At 36.6% G+C, this 20,132-nt stretch overlaps 1 protein-coding gene across 2 annotated transcripts in view; it reads right to left on the bottom strand.

The window, feature by feature from the left end:
- rac3b (Rac family small GTPase 3b) overlaps window positions 1-18,416 on the bottom strand; it is a 19,195-nt gene extending 779 nt beyond the window's left edge. The window contains exons 1-7 of one of the 2 annotated variants that reach the window (XR_015503605.1): window positions 18,230-18,416; window positions 14,607-14,678; window positions 9,657-9,774; window positions 8,049-8,111; window positions 3,625-7,935; window positions 3,484-3,575; window positions 1-3,247 (exon numbers count right to left, since the gene is read on the bottom strand). The exon at window positions 1-3,247 is cut by the window's left edge and continues 345 nt beyond it. Coding sequence is in view for 1 of the 2 variants with exons in the window: in NM_001320406.2 (NP_001307335.1) it covers window positions 2,779-2,909; window positions 7,776-7,935; window positions 8,049-8,111; window positions 9,657-9,774; window positions 14,607-14,678; window positions 18,230-18,264 (579 nt within the window). In the remaining variant the exon portion in view is untranslated. 2 annotated transcript variants of the gene reach the window in all.
- Window positions 18,417-20,132: the final 1,716 nt, after the last annotated feature.

Below are 20,132 nucleotides of genomic sequence, written 5' to 3'. Positions count from 1 at the left end.
AAACTAATGCTTTGACTAATAACGTTGGTAATTTCGTCAGCGAAAATAAGGGTGAAAAATGTTTGTTTTACACAAACAAAAAGAAGACAGGTCCTCTGCGCAAATAAAAAATATAAAATAACTATTAAATAACTATTAATGTAGCTTAATAATTATTAACAACGCATTATTGTTGACGAAAAATGACTAATCAAACTAAAAACAAACCATTTTTTGTTATAAAATGTTGTATTGCACTGTTCATTAACGATACTAGCGCAGCAGAATTGTCAATTTTTGGTTTGCGTCAAGCCATTTTTGTCGACAAAATTAACAATGATTAATACAACATTCGTTCGAAGCTATGCACTTTTTATTAATGTTGGAACAAACACGTAATTATAAGAATTGTTTGTAGTAATGTAACTTAACGTGCGCAAGTATTGTAACTTAACTATAAATGCACGTGTTGTGATCCTCTCTTCTAATGAAAGACCTCCTCATTAGTGTTGATGAAAAATGACTAATCAAAAACATAAACAAACCATTTTTTTTTATCTGCTGCATTGCGCTGTTCGTTCATTAGATGAGCGGATCAAATAACGCAAAATTTGGTCACGATACTAGCGCAGCAGAATTGTCAATTTTTGGTATACGTCAAGCCATTTTTGTCGATAAAATTAATATTAATTACAACATTCGTTCGAAGCTATGCACTTTTTAGTAATGTAAGAACAAACATGTAATTATAAGAATTGTTTGAAGTAATGTGACTAACCGTATCGTAACTTAACTATAAATGCACTTGTGATCCGCTCATCTAATGAAAGAACACCCCATTAGTGTTGACGAAAAATGACTAGTCAAAAACAATAACAAACCATTGTTTTTTGTTATATTCCGCTGCATTTCGCCGTTTATTCATTAGATAAGTGGATTAGATTGCGCAAAATTTGGTCACAATACTAGCGCAGCAGAATTGTCAATTTTCTTTTATCGATAAAAATAACAGCGGTTAAGACACTGTTTGTTTAAAGCTATGCAGTTTTTAGTAATGTTAGCACAAACGCGTAATTCTAAGAATTGTTCACAGAATGTTTAAAGTAACGTGACTTAGCATGTGCAAGTAACATAATTATGAGCATGCTCTGCTCCACTCATCTAATGAAAGACCACCCCGATAGTGTTGACGAAAATACTAGTCAAAAACATAAAAACAAATCATTATTTTTTGTTATAATCTGCTGCGTTGCTCTGTTTATTCATTAAATGACTGGATCAAAGCATACAACATTTTGTCACAATAATAGCGCAGCAAACTTGTCAACTTTTAGTTTGTGTCTAGAAATTGTCGTTGATAAAATTAACAGCGATTAATACAATGTTTGTTTGAAGCTGTGCACTTAATAGTAATGTTAGAACAAACACGTAATTATGAGAGTTGTTTGAAATAATTTGACCTAACGTGCGCAAGTAACGTAACTTAACTATGAATGCACGCGCTGATCCGCTCATCTAATGCAACCCCCCCATTAGTGTTGACAAAAAAAAAGAGTTGTCAATAACATAAAAACTTAAATTTTTTGTTATAATCCGCTGCATTGCGCTGTTCATTCATTAGATGAGCAGATCATAGTGTGCAAAATTCACAATGCAAGTCACGATAATAGCGCACCAAACTTGTTAAATTTTTTATGCTATTTTCGTAGACAAAATTAACATTGATTAATTCAATGTTCATTCAAAGCAATGCGCTTTTTAGTAATGTAAACACAAATGTGTAATTATAAGAATTTTTCACAGAATGTTTCTTTAAATGTTGCTATATTAAGAACATCCAGAAGTAACCGTCCATTATGTTTACAAATTTATCGAATGGAATGTTCAAAACCACATAAAAAAAATTGTAGTGCATCCAAAAATCACATACTACCCTAAAATATAGTGTGTTAAAAATAGTATTTGAAAAACAGCAGGTGAGATTCTGAAGTACGCATTCCAACAGTATACTATCCCATGAGGCCCGGCGATAGAATTTATAAATGTAAATTTGAGTAAAGCGACGCAACTGACGCATGTAGGTCATGTGATAATGACAACAAGGCGTATGTAGTATGTGCAAATTCCATTCATACTATATAGTACAAACTGTACTAAAGGTAGTGAAGTTCAAACTCAAATGTAGTACCTACACGAATAGTATGCGATTTCGAATGCGATGTTTTGAACAATATTAGGTTTTTCGTAACTTACTCGAAACTTTACAAGAACATATTTTCATTGTGATTTTATCCCCTTCACGTCACTTTTCACAATCCAAACAGTTCCCAACATTGTGATCTTGTTTTACTCGTTATAGATATCAAATGTATCGCGAATGCTATTTCATGTTGACTTTAACGCCATCCAGCAATGCTAATACTGCGTATGGTTAGCTTTGTACAATAACCCCGACATTACTTTTCCACTCCTTAGACACGCTTCCTTCACGACACTAAGAAACACTTCCTCACAGTATGTCAACAATTACACCGCACCACTAAAACTTCTCATATAAACGATATGAAATGAAATATTACGTCTCTGGGCCGCGACAAAAACAACTGAAGCCATCTACCACAAGGTTTCCCTCCGCCAGGACGCGTCTAGCCAATGGTTCATATACATGTAATGTGCATTAGAACTTCATGGACGGCTGTCACCCAACCTGTGAGAGTAGTACAATATATTTTCCAAGAGGCTGATTAAAAATATTGTAGTTTGTGCGGAGGTGCCGGGAATTGTCGTCGCCTTTGTTACTCAGAAGAGAGTGCAGCGCTTGCCGCGTTTTTTGACGGGCGGAGGGCAGAGGACGGCACGGATGGCCTCGTCAAATACAGTCTTTAGACCACGCTGAGTTAGAGCCGAGCACTCCAGATACTTCACAGCACCTGCGGCAGAAAGGCAAGAACACACAGTTGAAGTCAGAATTATTAGCTGCGCTGTATACATTGTTCTGTTAAAAGAAAAGAAGATTTTTTTTCAACACATTTCTGAAAATAATAGTTTTAATAATTTCTTTTATCTTTGCCATGATGACAGGACATAATATTCATTCCTTCATTTTCTTAGTCCCTTTATTAATCCGGGGTCGCCACAGCGGAATGAACCGCCAACTTATCCAGCAAGTTTTTACGCAGCAGATGCCCTTCCAGCTGCAACCCACATCCACACAAACACTTATACACTACAGACAATTTAGCCTACCCAATTCACCTGTACCGCATGTCTTTGGACCAAGTGGTGCTCGCTGCAGAGCCATTTGAGGAGAGCTGAGCTCCAAGGAGGGGGAGCTTAAGCTTGAGCTCCACCTTTTTTGCACTTCTTCTACGAGTGATGTCACTGGGGGTAGGGTTAGGGGTGGGGTTGGTGTACGCATTAAAACAGCTTACAGGAGGAGGAGCGACAGCTCATGCTCCCCCTCGCTGGAGCTCAGCTCTCCTCAAATGGCTCTGCAGCGAGCACCCTCTCCTTTGGACTGTGGGGGAAACCGGAGCACCCGGAGGAAACCCACGCAAAGGCAGGGAGAACATGCAAACTCCACACAGAAACGCCAACTGAGCCGAGGTTCGAACCAGCGACCTTCTTGCTGTGAGGCGACAGCACTACCTACTGCGCCACTGCCTCGCCAGGACAAAATATTTTACTTTAATAAGTGACATTTAAAGGCTTAATTAGGTTAAAGTTAGTGTAATTAGGCAAGTCATTGTATAACAGTGATTTGGTCTGTAGACTATACATAACAATTATTGCTTAAGGGGGCAAATAATATTATTATGAGCCCCCTAATTATTATTTATTATACAGAGTGGGCCATTTATATGGATACACCTTAATAAAATGGGAATGATTGGTGATGTTAACGTCCTGTTTGTGGCACATTAGTATATGTGAGGGGCAGGGCCGGAGCAAGCTGAACTGCCGCTCTAGGCAGAGGATGATCATGCCGCCCTCAACCCCAATGTGAAAACGAAGGTGACTGGTTATGAAAATGAAGTGAGGCGTCGCAGACCTTTTTTCTGCCGCCCTATGCGCAGATATAACTGAGGACGCGCGCGGGTGCTGAAGGAGGGAGGGAGGGAAGTGTCGCGGACACCGTGCTCTCTATTCTGCCGCCCTATGCACGGATGTAACCGAAGACACACGGGTGCTGATGGAGGTGTCGCTGACGCCGCCCTCTCTATTCTGTCATCTATGCGTGAATATATCTGAGGACGCGGGTTGTGAGGGAGGTGTCGCGGACATAACTGAGGATGCAGGTGGTAAGGGAGGTATCGCGGATGCTGCCCTCTCTATACTGCCGCCCTAGGCGGCCGCCTAGGTCGCCTTAATGGATGCGCCGGCCCTGGTGAGGGGGCAAACTTTTCAAGATGGGTGGTGGCCATTTTGAAGTCTGCCTTTCCTGATCCAACTGTTTTTTTTCAATAGGAAGAGGGTCATGTGACACATCAAACTTATTGGGAATTTCACAAGAAAAACAACGGTGTGCTTGGTTTTAATGTAACTGACCACTTATAAAATGTGTTCAATGTGCTGCCCATTGTGTTGGATTGTCAATGCAACCCTCTACTCCCACTCTCACACACTAAAATACGCATCCAAATTTAGGTGGGCCAAGCTTGTTGACACGGGGACTGGTGGAAGAGTGCTCTACTAATTAAATTTGATACGGCACGTTAAATGAAGAGAAAACAACCCTCTGCATTTCGCGACGCAAATGTGTCATTAAGTTTGACATGTTACACGCAACCTTTGTAAAGCGTCTGCTTCACGTTGCTGTGTCAGAAGCCTTGCTTGTAAAATACGCTTTAGAGCGCTTAGTTTAAGGAAATTTGATGAACGCGATCATCCGTGTTGATCTGAAGAGAGTCACGTCGCTCTCGCTCACCGAATGCGCTGTACTGCGTGCGTCGCCTGTCCATATTCCTCAAAGTTGTTTACAATGAAATATTTAGAGATGGTGTGACAACGTGTACCTATGTGTGCCTTTGATGCACCCTTTGATGCTTCTTACGTCCTTGTCGCAGCATCAGTGGCACCGAAATTAGGCACCGAAATTCATTTGCTGATTTGATCTGGTACATACCGGTTACAAAGGGTACCGGTGCTATAATGGCACCGGGTCTCGGTACCCAACCCTACTTTTTACTTGTACTTTGAGTAATATTTACAGCAGATACTTTTACTCTACACTACGTTTTTGGGCAAGTAATAGTACTTCTACCCAAGTTTGATTTAAAAATAATAAGAATTGCTTTAATTCTAGCTGAAATAAAACAAATAAGACTTTCTCTAGAAGAAAAAATTATATAGGAAATACTGTGAAAAATTCCTGAAAGCCAAGAAAGTCTCGGGCTACAGACTAATGCCACCAAGAGCCCTTCTCTAGCAGCTGACGGTGGCTCTCTTAGGAAAAGCCATGTTGGTTTCCGAACATCTTTCTCCTCCCCCATGTGTCCAGCAGAAAGACAATGGCCATCTTTGTGTGTCCTTCTCCACTCCAGCATATGACGGCATAACCAGCGGCCCACTAACTCATTATACAAACACGCCTGCGCTAGCGGATGGACATTTGTTCCTGTGGCCGTTCATAAATCACATTTTTTAATCCGTTTAGCCAATCTCCAGGCTGGCAGGAGCATTATTAGCCTAGCTGAGCGTTAATAATTGAATCAGATTAGACCATTAACATTTTGCTCAAACATATCAAAACAAAAAGTTTTGATAATTTTGCCTACATCTAAAGCTTGACTCTTCTGTAGTTACGTCATTTACTAAGACCAACGCAAAATGAAAAGTTGTATTTTCTAGGCTGTTATAGTTAGGAACTATACTCTCATTCTGGCGTAATAATTAGGGATGTAACGGTATTGTAAATACCGTCATACAGCAATATAAATTTTTTTCGATATTACCGAAGTCGCATGACTCGGTAAAACTATAGGTCTTCTGAGAAAATTTGCTCAGGCGAATGAAGCGAACGGGAGGTAGCTTAAACTACAATTCCCATCAGCCCAGGCTTGGCCATAATCCCTTGCGGTCTGTTGTCGCTACAGATCCAGTAATGTGGAAATGGAGTGTGATGCTAGAAGCGGGGATGGAAAAGTGCTGGAAAACCCTAAAGCGGGTGTTGTCGCCGCGCGCGTACTGAATAGCGGTGTTTTCAGCACACTGTTCAGATTGATGCAGACATGAGATCTCTATCTCACTCATGGTTTGTCCTCTCAAGTGGAGGAAAGACAATGCACAATGTTACCCACTGCTGTCAACCTGGGCCAAGTCATATCTCTCTGTCCCAGAAACCTCAGTCCCAAATGAGAGGGTTTTTTTCTGTTGCAGGGGACATTGTAAATACCCAGAGATACCAGCTTTTACCAGATTATATTTATATGATAATTTCCCTTTAAACCCATCTCTATCTAAGTGAGTGAGTGATTAAATGTTGAATGTGATGAGTTTTCAACAATACTAAATTGAAACTTTATTTTTTTACATGGTTAAATATTTTTTTGTTATTAAAATTGAAGTTCCTGTTTCAAAGCTTACAGATAGATGACTAATTTGTATGTCATTGACACTTTTGGCACTTTTTTGGTGTATTTTCATAAGTTTTGTTTTTTCCTGTAAATAATTCAATAAATACCGTACCGTGACATTAATACCGAGGTATTACCGTACCGTGAAATTCTGATACCGTTACATCCCTAGTAATAATCAAAGAACTTTGCTGCTGTACCATGACTGCAGCAGGAGCAATAATATTACACAGTGCTATTACTTAGGCCCCGTTTACACTAGTGCGTTTAGTTTTAAAACGGTGTTTTAGATCAAAAACGATCCGCGTCCACACTAGCGTTTCACCTAGCGTTTCTGAACATATGTCTGTCCACACTACGCCACCAAAAACATATATCACGTGACTATTCGCGCACTCTGGGTATGCACGTTCTAGTATAAACAGGAAGCATACGTCTCGCTCGGCATTTGGTTATTGTTAGTCAACAAACGCCGATTGAACAATGAACGCGATGGCAAAGAAAGCAAGAGAGGTATTTTTGTGGATAGACGACGAGGTCGAGTTGTTACTAAACGTAACAAATGAATAACTGCACAATGCCGCCTAAAACAGACAATAGTGCAAACAGCGCTCCCATTTCTGTGTCCATGTTGTTGTTTACAGTGAAGGCTGATCTGCTGTCTTCCAGTAGCGTTAAGCCATGTGTTATAGTCATGTGATAGGGCCTTGACGAATAAGGGAAGGATACGCAATGAACCAAAAGCCCCAATCAGGTAGCGAATCTCGGCAGCCCCGCCTCCGTTTTCAGATGTCTCCGTTTTCCCCCATCCACACTGAGATGGAGCAGCAGCGTTTCCAAAATGCTCCGTTTTTGGCGCTTGAAAACTCTGGCGTATTGTGGATGGATGGCGTAACCGTATCAAACCTATGTGTTTTCAAACTAAAACGCATTAGTGTAAACGGGGACTTAGTTACCCAGCTGAGGACTTTATTCAGGCATTGTCTTAGTACACAATGTAACTACAGAAGAGTTACAGAGAATATGATCAAAACTCCCTTTTTGAGCGAGATGCTAATGGTCTAATCCGATTCAATGATCTATGCTAAGCTAAGCTAAAAGTGCTCTAGGCAGACTTAAAAATCGGCTGATTGGATTCAAAAGTAGTAAAAGTTGTAGGGAAGCTGTAAAATAACAAGGGAACAGGGAAGAGGTGGAACAAAAAACAAAGCATCTACGCACCGATCTCGCGGGCCATCGCCAGGCCTTGTGGGTAAGTGATGGGCGATAGTTTTTTGTCCCGCAGCCTCTCGATGGTGTCCTTATCATCTCGCAGATCCAGTTTGGTGCCCACCAGTATAATGGGTGTGTTGGGACAGTGATGCCGCACCTCTGGGTACCACTGCAGCACAGAACATCACTCTCAATGTCATGTTTTTGTGAATCAGAGGAATGCGCGTTTTTTTTGCATGCCGTTCTCTGAAAAAACAAAACAAACAACAAAAAAACACCAACCTTTGCACGGACGTTCTCAAAGGACGCAGGGCTCACCAAGGAAAAGCATATTAAAAACACATCCTGTAGAGAAAGCAGAAGGAAGATGAGTTGATGAGTTGTTTTAAATGACATTTGCTAGCCTAGTTTCATTTTTGTACCCACTATCTGTGCAGAGATGAGAGTCCTTTAAGGATCACTGAGATACCGTTCATTATATTTATAAGTTAACAGAATCTCTGGGATGCTTAACTCTCGTTTCTGCACAGAAAGAGGATAAAAGAAATGAAATTAGCATTGCAAATTATTTTTCATTTGGTCATTTTTTAATTTTTGGCCATTTACTTTTTAATAATGTGTAAATTATTTATAGTTTTTTTTTTTGGTAAAACTAAATTTAAGCTAAAAATTATATACAATACATCAATATTTGGTGAAATAACCCTGATTTTTAGTCTCAAAAAATTTTATTAATTTGATATTCTTAACAACTGTCATTTAATTAAAAAACAAATCTCTAAATGAAACTGTTGATATTTTAGATTTTTCATTAGCTCTCTCTCTCTCTCACACACACACACACACACAATTATTAGCCTTCTTAATTAATACGTGAGATATTAACAGAGATTTTTCAACACATTTTGAAACAATCGTTTTAATAACTCATTTATTTTGTATTTGTCATGATCACAGTTCATAGTATTTCACTGGATGTTTTTCAGGAGACAAGTATTCAGCTTAATGTTTTCAATTTAAAGGCTTAACTAAGTTAATTAAGGTTAATTATGCAAGTTAGTTCAATTGTTCAAGTCAATGTGTAACAGTGGTTTGTTCTGTAGCCAATCGAAAAGAAAATAAATAATAAGGGGGCTAATAATATATATATATATATATATATATATATATATATATATATATATATATATATATATATATATATATATATATATATATATATATATTGTCCATAGATTTTTATATTTTATTTTATTCCAAACAAAGTAAAAGATACACATATACAGTACTGTACATAAAGTGTCTCTAAAGTGTAAATCTGCTCTCGTATTTTTTTAAATCAGTTTTTAATTTTTATTTATTTAATTTAATAAATAGATCAAATAAATATAAACATTCATTGAATGTTTCAATGAGTAAGTGTCACATTTCATATTTGCTCTTGAACGTGTCTGCAATCGAATAATCCATTTTAGTCTATAAATTATTTTTTATTCAGACAAATTGTGTGCAGGGCGGCATAGTGGCTCAGTGGTTAGCACTGTCACCTCGCAGCAAGAAGATCGCTGGTTTGAGTCCCGGCTGGGCCAGTAGTCACTCCTGTGTAGAGTTTGCATGTTCTCCTTGTGTTGGTGTGGGTTTCCTCCGGGTGCTCCGGTTTCCCCCACAGTCCAAACACATGCACTATAGGGGAATTGGATTAACTTAATCGGCCATAGTGTATAAGTGTGTGAATGTGAGAGTGTATGGGTGTTTCTCAGCTCTGGTTGCGGCCGGAAGGGCATCCGCTGCGTTATACAGGAATAGTTGGCGGTTCATTCCGCAGTGGCGACCCCTGATATATAAGGGATTAGGCCGAAGGAAAATAAATGAATGTGTTCAATCACGCACCGTCTGCGGGTATGAGAGTGGACGGAGGCGGTCATAATCCTCCTGTCCTGCTGTATCCCATAAGCCAAGGTTGACTGGTTTACCATCCACCATCACATTGGCAGAATAGTTGTCAAATCTGAAAACAAAAAGCATATTCACTTAATGAAACATTTAAAGAGGACCTATTACGCCCCTTTTTACAAGATACTTAATAAGTCTCTGATGTCACTAGAGTGTGTGTGTGTGTGTGTGTGTGTGTGTGTGTGTGTGTGTGTGTGTGTGTGTGTGTGTGTGTGTGTGTGTGTGTGTGTGTGTGTGAAGTTTCAGCTCCAAAATACCACACAAATATTGTTTAAAACTCTTTAAAGTTGCCCCCTTTTAGGCTTTGATCCTAATTGTGTCGTTTTGGTGACTGTCGCTTTAAATTCAAATGAGATTGTGCTCTCTTCAAAAGAGGGCGGAGTTACAGATGCCTATGTGTCAGCATAGTGGCAGATTCAAAACAGGACTAACACCATGTAAAAATGTGAATAGTCGCTGACATAATCTTCAGCAGGTAAAAGCTCAAATGGTGGACGGCTGCTTCTCACGCAGGGCTGTTTATGCTAATGAGGGAGAGATGGTCACTAGTGGGCGGGGCTTTCCCCCTCTGACGACACGTACAAAGGGAGAATGTCTATCAAGTGTGATTATGAACAATAGAATGAATTCATTTTTATCATTAGCTGGTTATATTCACACACAACTGTGCTTAAACTCCTTATAAAAGTGATTTTTGCATATTAGGTTCTCTTTAAAACAAGATAAAATGCATCAATCATCATTAAAGATTTTATTCCAAGCCATTAACCGTTCCTGAATGCTCATTTATCTTGAAGATAACGGAGGCAATTACCCAGAAATAGTCATCGTTATTTCTATAGCGCTTTTACAATGCAGATTGTGTCAAGGCAGCTTCACACAGATGAAGAAAATAAGAGTAAAACATTCCAGAAATTACAAAAACATTCCAAAATGTCACCGAGAAACATGGCATCACATGTTTGGAATATTTCCTCTTCAAGGCATCACTTATAGTTCATTAGCTCTTTAGAATGGTCGGCTAATTGTCTTATTGTAATGTAAATCACTGCTGTCGCACGCTCTTCAACAGGCCTCAGATCAGCAGTAGATCACTACAAACACAGCTAATAAATGCTGACTATATAAAAACAGAAATGAACTTCTATTCTGTAGAATTAATGATTTATTTAATTTATAAGGGCCATGTCAAAACTGTTGAAATTGTTAATAAAAAAATAAATTAATTTAAACCAAATAAAGCCTAGTATATTATTTTATTATCTAAGGCTTTTACATGATAAACATTATAAACTATTTGCTGAATAAAATAAAATAAAAACTTTGTACATAATCCACTATATGCCATCCGACCTTTAGCTAGTAAAAAAAAAGGTTAAATTTTTTTTTTGTGTGAATTTTTTTAATGTTTTTAAAGCGCAAACATAAGAATCACTTTTATATTGATAAGAAAATCTCACAATGAATACATTCTGGACTGATCCAACTTAGGTTTACTTTAATACACATATAATATTAAAAAAAACATCTTAAAATGTACAGTGCTCAGCATAAACGAGTACACGGCGTACAGCCCTCTTTTAAAAGAACATTTTAAACATACATATTTGATACAATAACATATGTGTGCACGTATATTAGACAAGTCAGTAGTGAAGAAAAAACTGTAAATAATCCAACAACAACAAAAAAAATGAATATGTTGGGGAAAAATATGAAATGGTTATTAAAAAAGAAAAATCAAGAGAACCATAAAGAATATAATACTTATTTGAAATTTTGTAGTTTTTTTTTTTTTTTTGCAACACCTCATTTGAAATTAAATAGGAATCTTTCTATTCCTAAAGATGTTCATTGACTAAACTCTTATTTTAATAAATATAACTGTTCAATAAAACTGTTTTTAATGCACAAAACATTTGATCTATATTCTTTGAGAAAAAATATGCATTTTCAAAAGATGTGTACAAAAGTGTACTCATTAATTTGAATTTTTAAAAAAATTCATTCATTCATTAATTCATTTTCCTTTGGCTCAGTCACTTTATTCATCGGGTCACCACAGCGGAAAGAACCACCAACTATTGCAGCATATGTTTTACACAGCGGATGCCCTACCAGCTGAAAGGCGGTATTGGGAAACACCCATACACTCTCATGTTCACACTCGTACACTACGGCCAATTTAGTTTAATGTATTAATTACGACACTAAAACTTTTTAATCGTATATATTTTTTTATTACAACATATAATTGGGGATATAGAGAGACACCGCTAACATTTATATGCGTTTTCTGTAAGTGATCTGTTTAAACATCACATTAATGTACATTATTACAAGCTGTTAAATTTATACACTTCATACTGCAAATATAAGCAGATTTTAGCGCCTTTAGATTAAATTGAGCTGTTTTTCCTCCGTATGCTTACTATATGATCCAAAAAAAAAAAAGTCTGATGAATCAAAATTTACCCAGAATATAAGACACAAATCCATTTTTTTCTGGTTTATCATAAATTTTCCACATTTTTTCTCTAAATTAAATATTAAAATTATGCAGAGACTACTTGGAAATTATGTTTCTCTGTATTTACAATGTTAAAGGTTTATTCTGCAAACTACTAATGACATTTCTTTCTAATTATTGTATAAAAAATGTCATTTAGAGCATAAAATGACAATTATTCACAATGAGATTCCACATTTATACACTTTCATTTTCATGTTTAGACAACACAAAACCAATATTTCAACCAAAGAAACCAGCATTAAGCATCCTTACTCAAACCCATACCTAATAAATCCAGACCAGGGCTCAACAATAAGGACTGCCCGGTGGCCCAGGGCCAGCGTGAGAGATGCTTGGGACAGTAGACAGGATCATTACTGGCCCGATTGGGACAGTGCTGCCTTATCACTAACATTTAATTTGTCTTCGACTATTTTTCAATTGCGTGCATTTTAAGTTTGTGCTTTTAAGTCTTTAAACACTACCTTCTCTGTGATGTCGTAAACACCATATTGCTTTCTGGTTCCTCTTATCTGATTTGATGTATTGAGCAAGCTATTTTTTTCAGTAACCTGGTAACAACCAGTACAGCGAAGAAATGGCAACATGGCAGCAACATCAAATTATAAGGCTAAAAGAAAATGTCTGTTTCTAACATCTTGGAAGCAAACATTTTCTGTGTGAACATCGCAACAAAAAAAATTAAGTGATGTTTTGCACAGTTTGCCGTCAGTTTGACAAGTCACCCACCTTTTGTTAAATAATTTCGGACCGCAATAAAATACCTCCACATTTTCCATACTACTCTTTTTGTTTGCATAACACTTTTATTAACAATTTTTTTAAAGTATTGAAATTCTAGATTCACAGACTTTTTTTTAGACACATTATTTAAAATATGCGGCTAAAACATAGCTATTAACTTCCCTTTTTTTTTTTTTTTTGGTGGGGCCAGTAAAAATTTTGGCAGGGCAAGTAAAAATCTGAACCACTTGCCCAATTGGACCAGTAGAAAAAATGCTTAGCGTTGAACCCTGCAGACAATTTTAAGTGTTCTCTTAATTTTGCATCAAATGTACAGTTGAAACCAGAAGTTTACATACACTCTAAAAAAAGGAACATAACCATGTTTTATTAAATGTCTGATAGTAAATCATACTAAACATTTACTATTTTAGGTCCTTCAGGATTACCTAAATCATTTACATTTGCTAAATGCCAGAATAATGACATATTTTCTTTATTAATATCTAGACAGTCAGAAGTTTACTCACATTTCCTTGGTATTTTTTAGCTTTGCTTTTAAACTGTATATCTTTGGGCAAATGTTTTGGGTCTCCTTCCACAAGCTTCTCACAATAGTTTGCAGGAATTCTGGTCCATTCCTCCTGACAGAATTGGTGTAACTGAGTCAGATTAGTCTTGCTCAGTCAAGCTTTTTCAACTCTGCCCACAAACTTTCTATAGGATTGACATCAGGGCTTTGTGATGGCCACTCCAAAACATTCACTCTGTGTTCTCCTTAAAGCACATTTGAACTAATTTGGCAGTATGCTTAGGGTCATGGTCTGTTTGGAAGACCCATTTGTGGCCAAGTTTTAATTTCCTGGCTGATGTCTTGAGATGTTGCTTCAGTATTTCTACATAATGTTCTTTCTACATGATGCCATCTATGCTGTGAAGTGGACCAGTCCCTCCTGCAGCAAAACAGCCCCACAACATGATGCTGCCGCCTCCATACTTCACAGTTGGGATGGTGTTCCTAGGCTCGTAAGCTTTCTCCTTTGTCCTCCAAATGTAACACTGGTCATTACGGCCAAACAGTTCAATCTTAGTTCCGTCAGACCACAGGACATGACTTTAAACATTGGTCTTTTTTTCCCCCAGAGTAATTTAGCAAATTGTAATCTGGCTTTTTTTTTGTTGATTCTGACTTGTTGATTTTCCCATGTTGTCACACAAGGAAGCAGCGTGTTTGAGGTTTTCCCTAAATTCTGTTCTACAGTTGTGCCTCACATTAACTCAAATGTTGTCCATTAGCCAATTAGAAACTTCCAAAATCTTGACATCATCATCTGAGCTTTATCGGAGGCAGAATAATCTTATTGTATGTAAACTTGCCTTTAAAAAAGTTATAACAATTTCTCAACAAATCTCCCTCTCATTATTCTGCTATTAAGCAGAACAGAAACACATTTGATAATCCTGACTTACCTAAAAGAGAAAAAGTTGTCACATTAACATTTGACCTTTTTTAAAATAGTTATTTATGCAGTGTATGTAAACTTCTGCTTTCAACTGTATATATAAAAATGGCATGTCAGTTTTAAAACAAATTACCAACAGATGCATTGCACACTATTTAGTGTACTTACACTGTAGGGATGTACTCGCCGGGGAAGGCATTTGTGGTGTAGCTGATCAGCAGGCAGGTTTTACCCACCGCCCTGGAGAAAAGCACAACAAAAACAGGTATTTCTGAGATACATTAGCACATTTCTAAACTAGCAAATAGCAAGAAAATAAAAGAACTCAATCATCACATTATTGGGGGAGTTCAGGGCAGAATTGACCCCATAATTAATGACTGATCCTACGTGAAGGACGTCAAAACAACATGTATGGGGGTGATCTGTATTTTAAATAATAATATTTATAATTAAAATAATAAATAATATAAATGTACATTTGACCACCCCTATAACGGCTCATACCATTCTGAATTAATAATCGCGCCAATCAATCGGTCACGGTGAGGAAAAAATTTATCCAAACAGTCTGAAATCCCAACCGAGCACAGATGGATATAAGTGTTCATAAGACACTTGTCTTGTAAATTATGACTTGATTTCTACATACAGCCTAAATGTGAAGTAAAATTTGACGCATAGTTTGCATGATTTGTATACATACAGACCTACAAAAACGTCTAAAATGGCTAATCAGAGGATACTGTATGTTGGAATACACTAAATATCCCTCAAAACACTGAAAACTTAAATATGTTTGATTAATAAATTATATGCCATTTAAATAAATACATACATTTGATTCACTGAAGCATGTGGTACCCAGAGTAACGTTAAATGAAAATGTTGACCCCCCCACATCGTCAACATAGTTCGCTCCCTGCAGTATATCATGAATAAGGTTGCATCATGTCAAAGTAGTTACTGCTGCTTGTGTGCTCTTTCTGTGAGTGTTAGTATGTCAAATATAGTGACAGACTCTGTCCCAGATTCACACTCTCGCTCGAGGCAAACACACAGTTTACCAATGAAACGAGCGCCGAGAGCTCGCCGGACGCGGGGATTCGTTGTTTTGAGTCGAATGAAGCGATTCGACTCATGAAGTGATTCGCGAATCAAAACCTGACTGATTCATTGAAGCGAGACAGGTATTATTTCGTAATTGAGCACAATAGCTAGACATTTAAATGAATTTAATTCAGGTTGAAAAGAAAACAGACACTGAAATGCTGCTACAAACACTATGAAGTGTGTTGATGGATGAATTTAGAATTTAAATTAAATTTTAATTAGATGAATTTAGGAATTAACAATGTGTTTCAAATCAACTTGCGCACAATTCTTTATCAACAAAAATAAATGGGAATTCTCAAAAAACAACAGCAACATACTTTTCATTTTAAGATGCACGTTAAATACATTAACAGAAATACAATATAACAAGAAAAGCTCTCCTTAAAGTGACAGCTCACCCAAAATAAAACAAATTCTCCCAGTTTACTTGCCCTTAAGTGTTTTCAAACTGACTTTATCATGTTAAACGCAAAAGAAGATACTCTGAAGACAGCTGAAAACCTTTAACCATTGACTTTTATAGTAGGAGAAACCCGTGGAAGTCAATGGTTACAGGTTTCCAGCTTACTTCCAAGTATCTTCTGTGTTATACAGAAAGGCATACAGGTTTGAAACAAGTAAATGATGACAGAAATTTCATTTTTGGGTGAACTGTCACTTTAAATCTGCCTTACGAGATGCAGTGCACAAATTGTGTTATCTGATTATCAACATACTGATTTACTGTCTTTTTTATAACAAGAAAAAACATACAAGTGTTTATTGTTAAAGGAATCAAAATTATTATAAGTATGAATTATATAATTGTTCGTAAACGAGTTTAAGCGACGGGAAAGTCGGTAAAGTCTAGATGGGATTCTGCTGCAGGATGCATCAATATAGTATCATTTTTGAGACACTGTACAACAATAATTAATATTTTTACATTACTGTAAGAGTAAAGGTTGGGGTAGATGTTAATAAAATACTATTTAATGGGTGATTAAATAAATAATATGAATAATATTCTGTATAATTACTGTTTTTATATTAGTGTGAGGGCTAGAATTGGGGTTGATGTAAATAAAATACAATTTAATTGGTAATTTAATAAATAAAATTAACAATATTCTGTATAATTATTGTTTTTACTTTAGTGTAAGGGCTAGGGGTTGGGGTAGATGTTAATAAAACACAAATTAATGGGTGATTCCATAGATAATATAAATAATACTCGGTATAATTAGTGTTTTTACATTACTGCGGGTGCTAGGGTTTGGGTAGACATTAATAAAATACTATTTAAATAAAATAAAATACTTAAAATACTCATTAAAATACTATTTAATGGGTGATTGAATAAAAAATCTGAATAATACTCATAATTACTGTCTTTACATTACTGTGAGGGCTAGGGATGGGGTAGATGTAAATAAAATACAATTTAATGGGTAATTTAATAAATAATATCAATAATACTCTGTATAATTACTGTCTTTACATTAGTCTGAGGGATAGGGATGGGGTAGATGTAAATAAAATACAATTTAATGGGTAATTTAATAGATAATATCAATAATACTCTGTATAATTACTGTCTTTACATTAGTCTGAGGGATAGGGATAGGGTAGATGTTAATAAAAGACAATTTAAAGGGTGATTGAATAAAAAATATGAATAATACTCCGTATAAATAAGTGTTTTTACATTACTGTGAGGGCTAGAGTTGGGGTAGACATTATTAAAATACAATATAATGCATAATTAAATAAATAGTATTTATAATACTTGGTAAAATGACTGTTTTTACATTAGAGATGCTTAGGTTAAGAGTTGGAGTAGGAGTAAATGTTAATAAAATACAATTAATGTGTAATTTAATGAATAGTATTAATAACACACGGTACAATTACTGTTTTTACATTAGTATAAGAGCTAAGGTTGGGATAGACGTCATTAAAATACAATTTAATGAGTAATTGAATAAATAATACACGGTATTATTACTGTTTTTACATTAGTGTGAGGACTAGAGTAGGAATAAATATTAATAAAATACAATTTAATGAGTAATTTAATAGATAATATGAATAATACTCGGTATAATTATGGTTTTTACATTAATGTGAGGGGCTAGGGTGGTTCTTAAGGCGATTCTTCAAACGAACCGACTCCTGGAACGACTCGGACTTGGCATCGCTAGACAGCGGGGGAAACTCTCGCTCACGTGCATGCGCTCCACACACTTCTTGGTCGCGCGCGAAAGAGGGAGTGGTGACCATAATAACCATAGCTGTTCTGCTTCAGGCTTTTGCCATTCAACATGGGTCAGTAGTACAACACCCTGCTAAACACACTCCATGGCTACAGTCAACAAAAAAACACACATTTGCGTTTAAAGCACGAGCATTTGCTGTCTATTACAAGCCGCACGTGCATTAAAATGCATTACGATGACGTTACACGACTGTTAATTTCTCACGCCCATTATAATATAACATATATACAGATCCTGATATTATTTCCGTTTTAAATGCGTTCTGCATTCATGCTTAAAATCAAATGCAGGTTATTGTGTTGAGCAAACGATAAAATGCAAAGGCCAGAAGTAGGCTTGAATGCATTGCAATAGCACACACAGGCTTTCCAAGGATGCTTCTCTCCATCAGCCCTCCCCAAAAAAAACACTACTCACCCGTCGCCGACCACCACGCATTTAATCGCTTGCATTTGTGGAGAGGCAGGTTGCTTCGCTTCACCGGCGTAAATGTGTTATATTGTGACACGGCTCCTCTTAACCCGAGAAATGAGAGATATCTGCAAAAATACGGTCACTGCCCTCTTTGCAGCAGCGGTTTTGACAGCGAAGCTTTCCGAGACTCGCCGGAAAAAGCCGAGCAGATTTAAAGGGACAGAAGCGCAAACAGCGTCGAGTCGTTGGCTGCGTTGCAGTCCGATTTTGTATGCCCTTCACTCGCTAAATTTTATTTATTCATTTATTTTAGTAACATTTGCTCAAGAACACATACGGGAAAAAAAACAAACAAAGAGCCAAAGGTCGTGAATGTCAAACAACACAACAACAGTGAGCACATTCGCGAGAGAGAAAATATAAATAAATTAAATCATATATAATCACAGGGGCAGATTTAGCGAACTCCAGCCATGGGGCCCAAGTCCTGATGCACCCTTTCTACTTTTAATTAATTATTATTTATTTAGGTGTTTTTTTATATTAATCAGTCTTCTTTTCTATGTTTTGTCTTAATGCAGTCTTTACATTTTGAATGATTAGTTTTCTTAAAATGAATTTACCATAAAAAAGTAAAAAAAAAAAAAAAAAAAAAAAAAAATATATATATATATATATATATATATATATATATATATATATATATATGTATATATATATTTTTTTTTTTGGATGTTTGATATTTTATTTTATAATATTATTATTACATAATATAACATTATTATAATATTTTATTTTAGTGTATATTAAATAATATTTAATCATGTAAAAAATGCTCTCACTATACAAAATATGATAGAAAATTATGTTATATATAGTTTATAGGTATAATTTATACTTCTAGATATTTATTGGGGGCCCCCAGATAAGCGGCAGCTAACCTCGCTTATTGGTTTAATCCGCCCCTGCATAAGCTACATATTAGCACATAGATAATTAAAGTAAACATTCAATCATGTGATAAATATACAAAGAAGCACAGGAATTTACAGTATAAATACATATTACTTAAAAAATAAAAAAAATAAAAACATGGAAAAGTCAACAAACTCACCGGTCACTTTATTAGGTACACCTTACTAGTACCGGGTTGGACCCTTTTTGTTGTCAGAACTGGCCTAATCCTTCATGTCATAGATTAAACAAGGTACTGGAAATATTCCTCAGGGATTTTGCTCCATATTGACATGATAGCATCACGCGGTTGCTGCAGATTTGTCGGCTGCACATCCATGATGCAGATCTCCCATTCCACCGTACCCAAAGGTCGGTATGCTCTATTGGATTGAGATCTGGTGACTGTGGAGGCCATTTGAGTACAGTGAACTCATTGTCATGTTCAAGAACCCAGTCTGAGATGATTCGTGCTTAATGACGGTGCGTTATCCTGCTGCCATCAGAAGAAGAAGACACTGTGGTCATAAAGGATGGACATGGACAGCAACAATACTCAGGTAGGCTGTGGCGTTGACACGATGCTCAATTGGTACTAAGTGTGCCGAGTGGTTATTTGAGTTACTGCTGCCTTTCTATTAGATCAAACCAGTCTGGTCATTCTCCTCTGGCAGCAACAAGGCAAGTGTCCACTTCTGGCGGAGCATCTGAATGGGTTTCAATGGAGTGCCCTAAACCCTTGAGCACTTGGGAATTACACTGTTGTGACGTCACAATTGGAGCGAACACATGAAGCCGACTCACTCCCTCAGACAAAATCAAGCCATTGAGGGTATGTCCATGTATTGTAAGCTTCCCTCATTAACTTAATGAAGTTGAACGCTGCTTCTTCAAACTACTTATAAAATATGAGTTGAACCAACACAATTCTTACGTTTTTTTTGCGGCACGG

Source organism: Danio rerio, chromosome 12, assembly GCF_052040795.2.
Source record: "Danio rerio strain M-AB ecotype USA chromosome 12, GRCz13ab, whole genome shotgun sequence".
Taxonomy (NCBI): domain Eukaryota; kingdom Metazoa; phylum Chordata; class Actinopteri; order Cypriniformes; family Danionidae; genus Danio; species Danio rerio.
The sequence above is the reverse complement of the archived record's forward strand: the minus strand, read 5'-3'. Positions and strand labels throughout refer to the sequence as shown.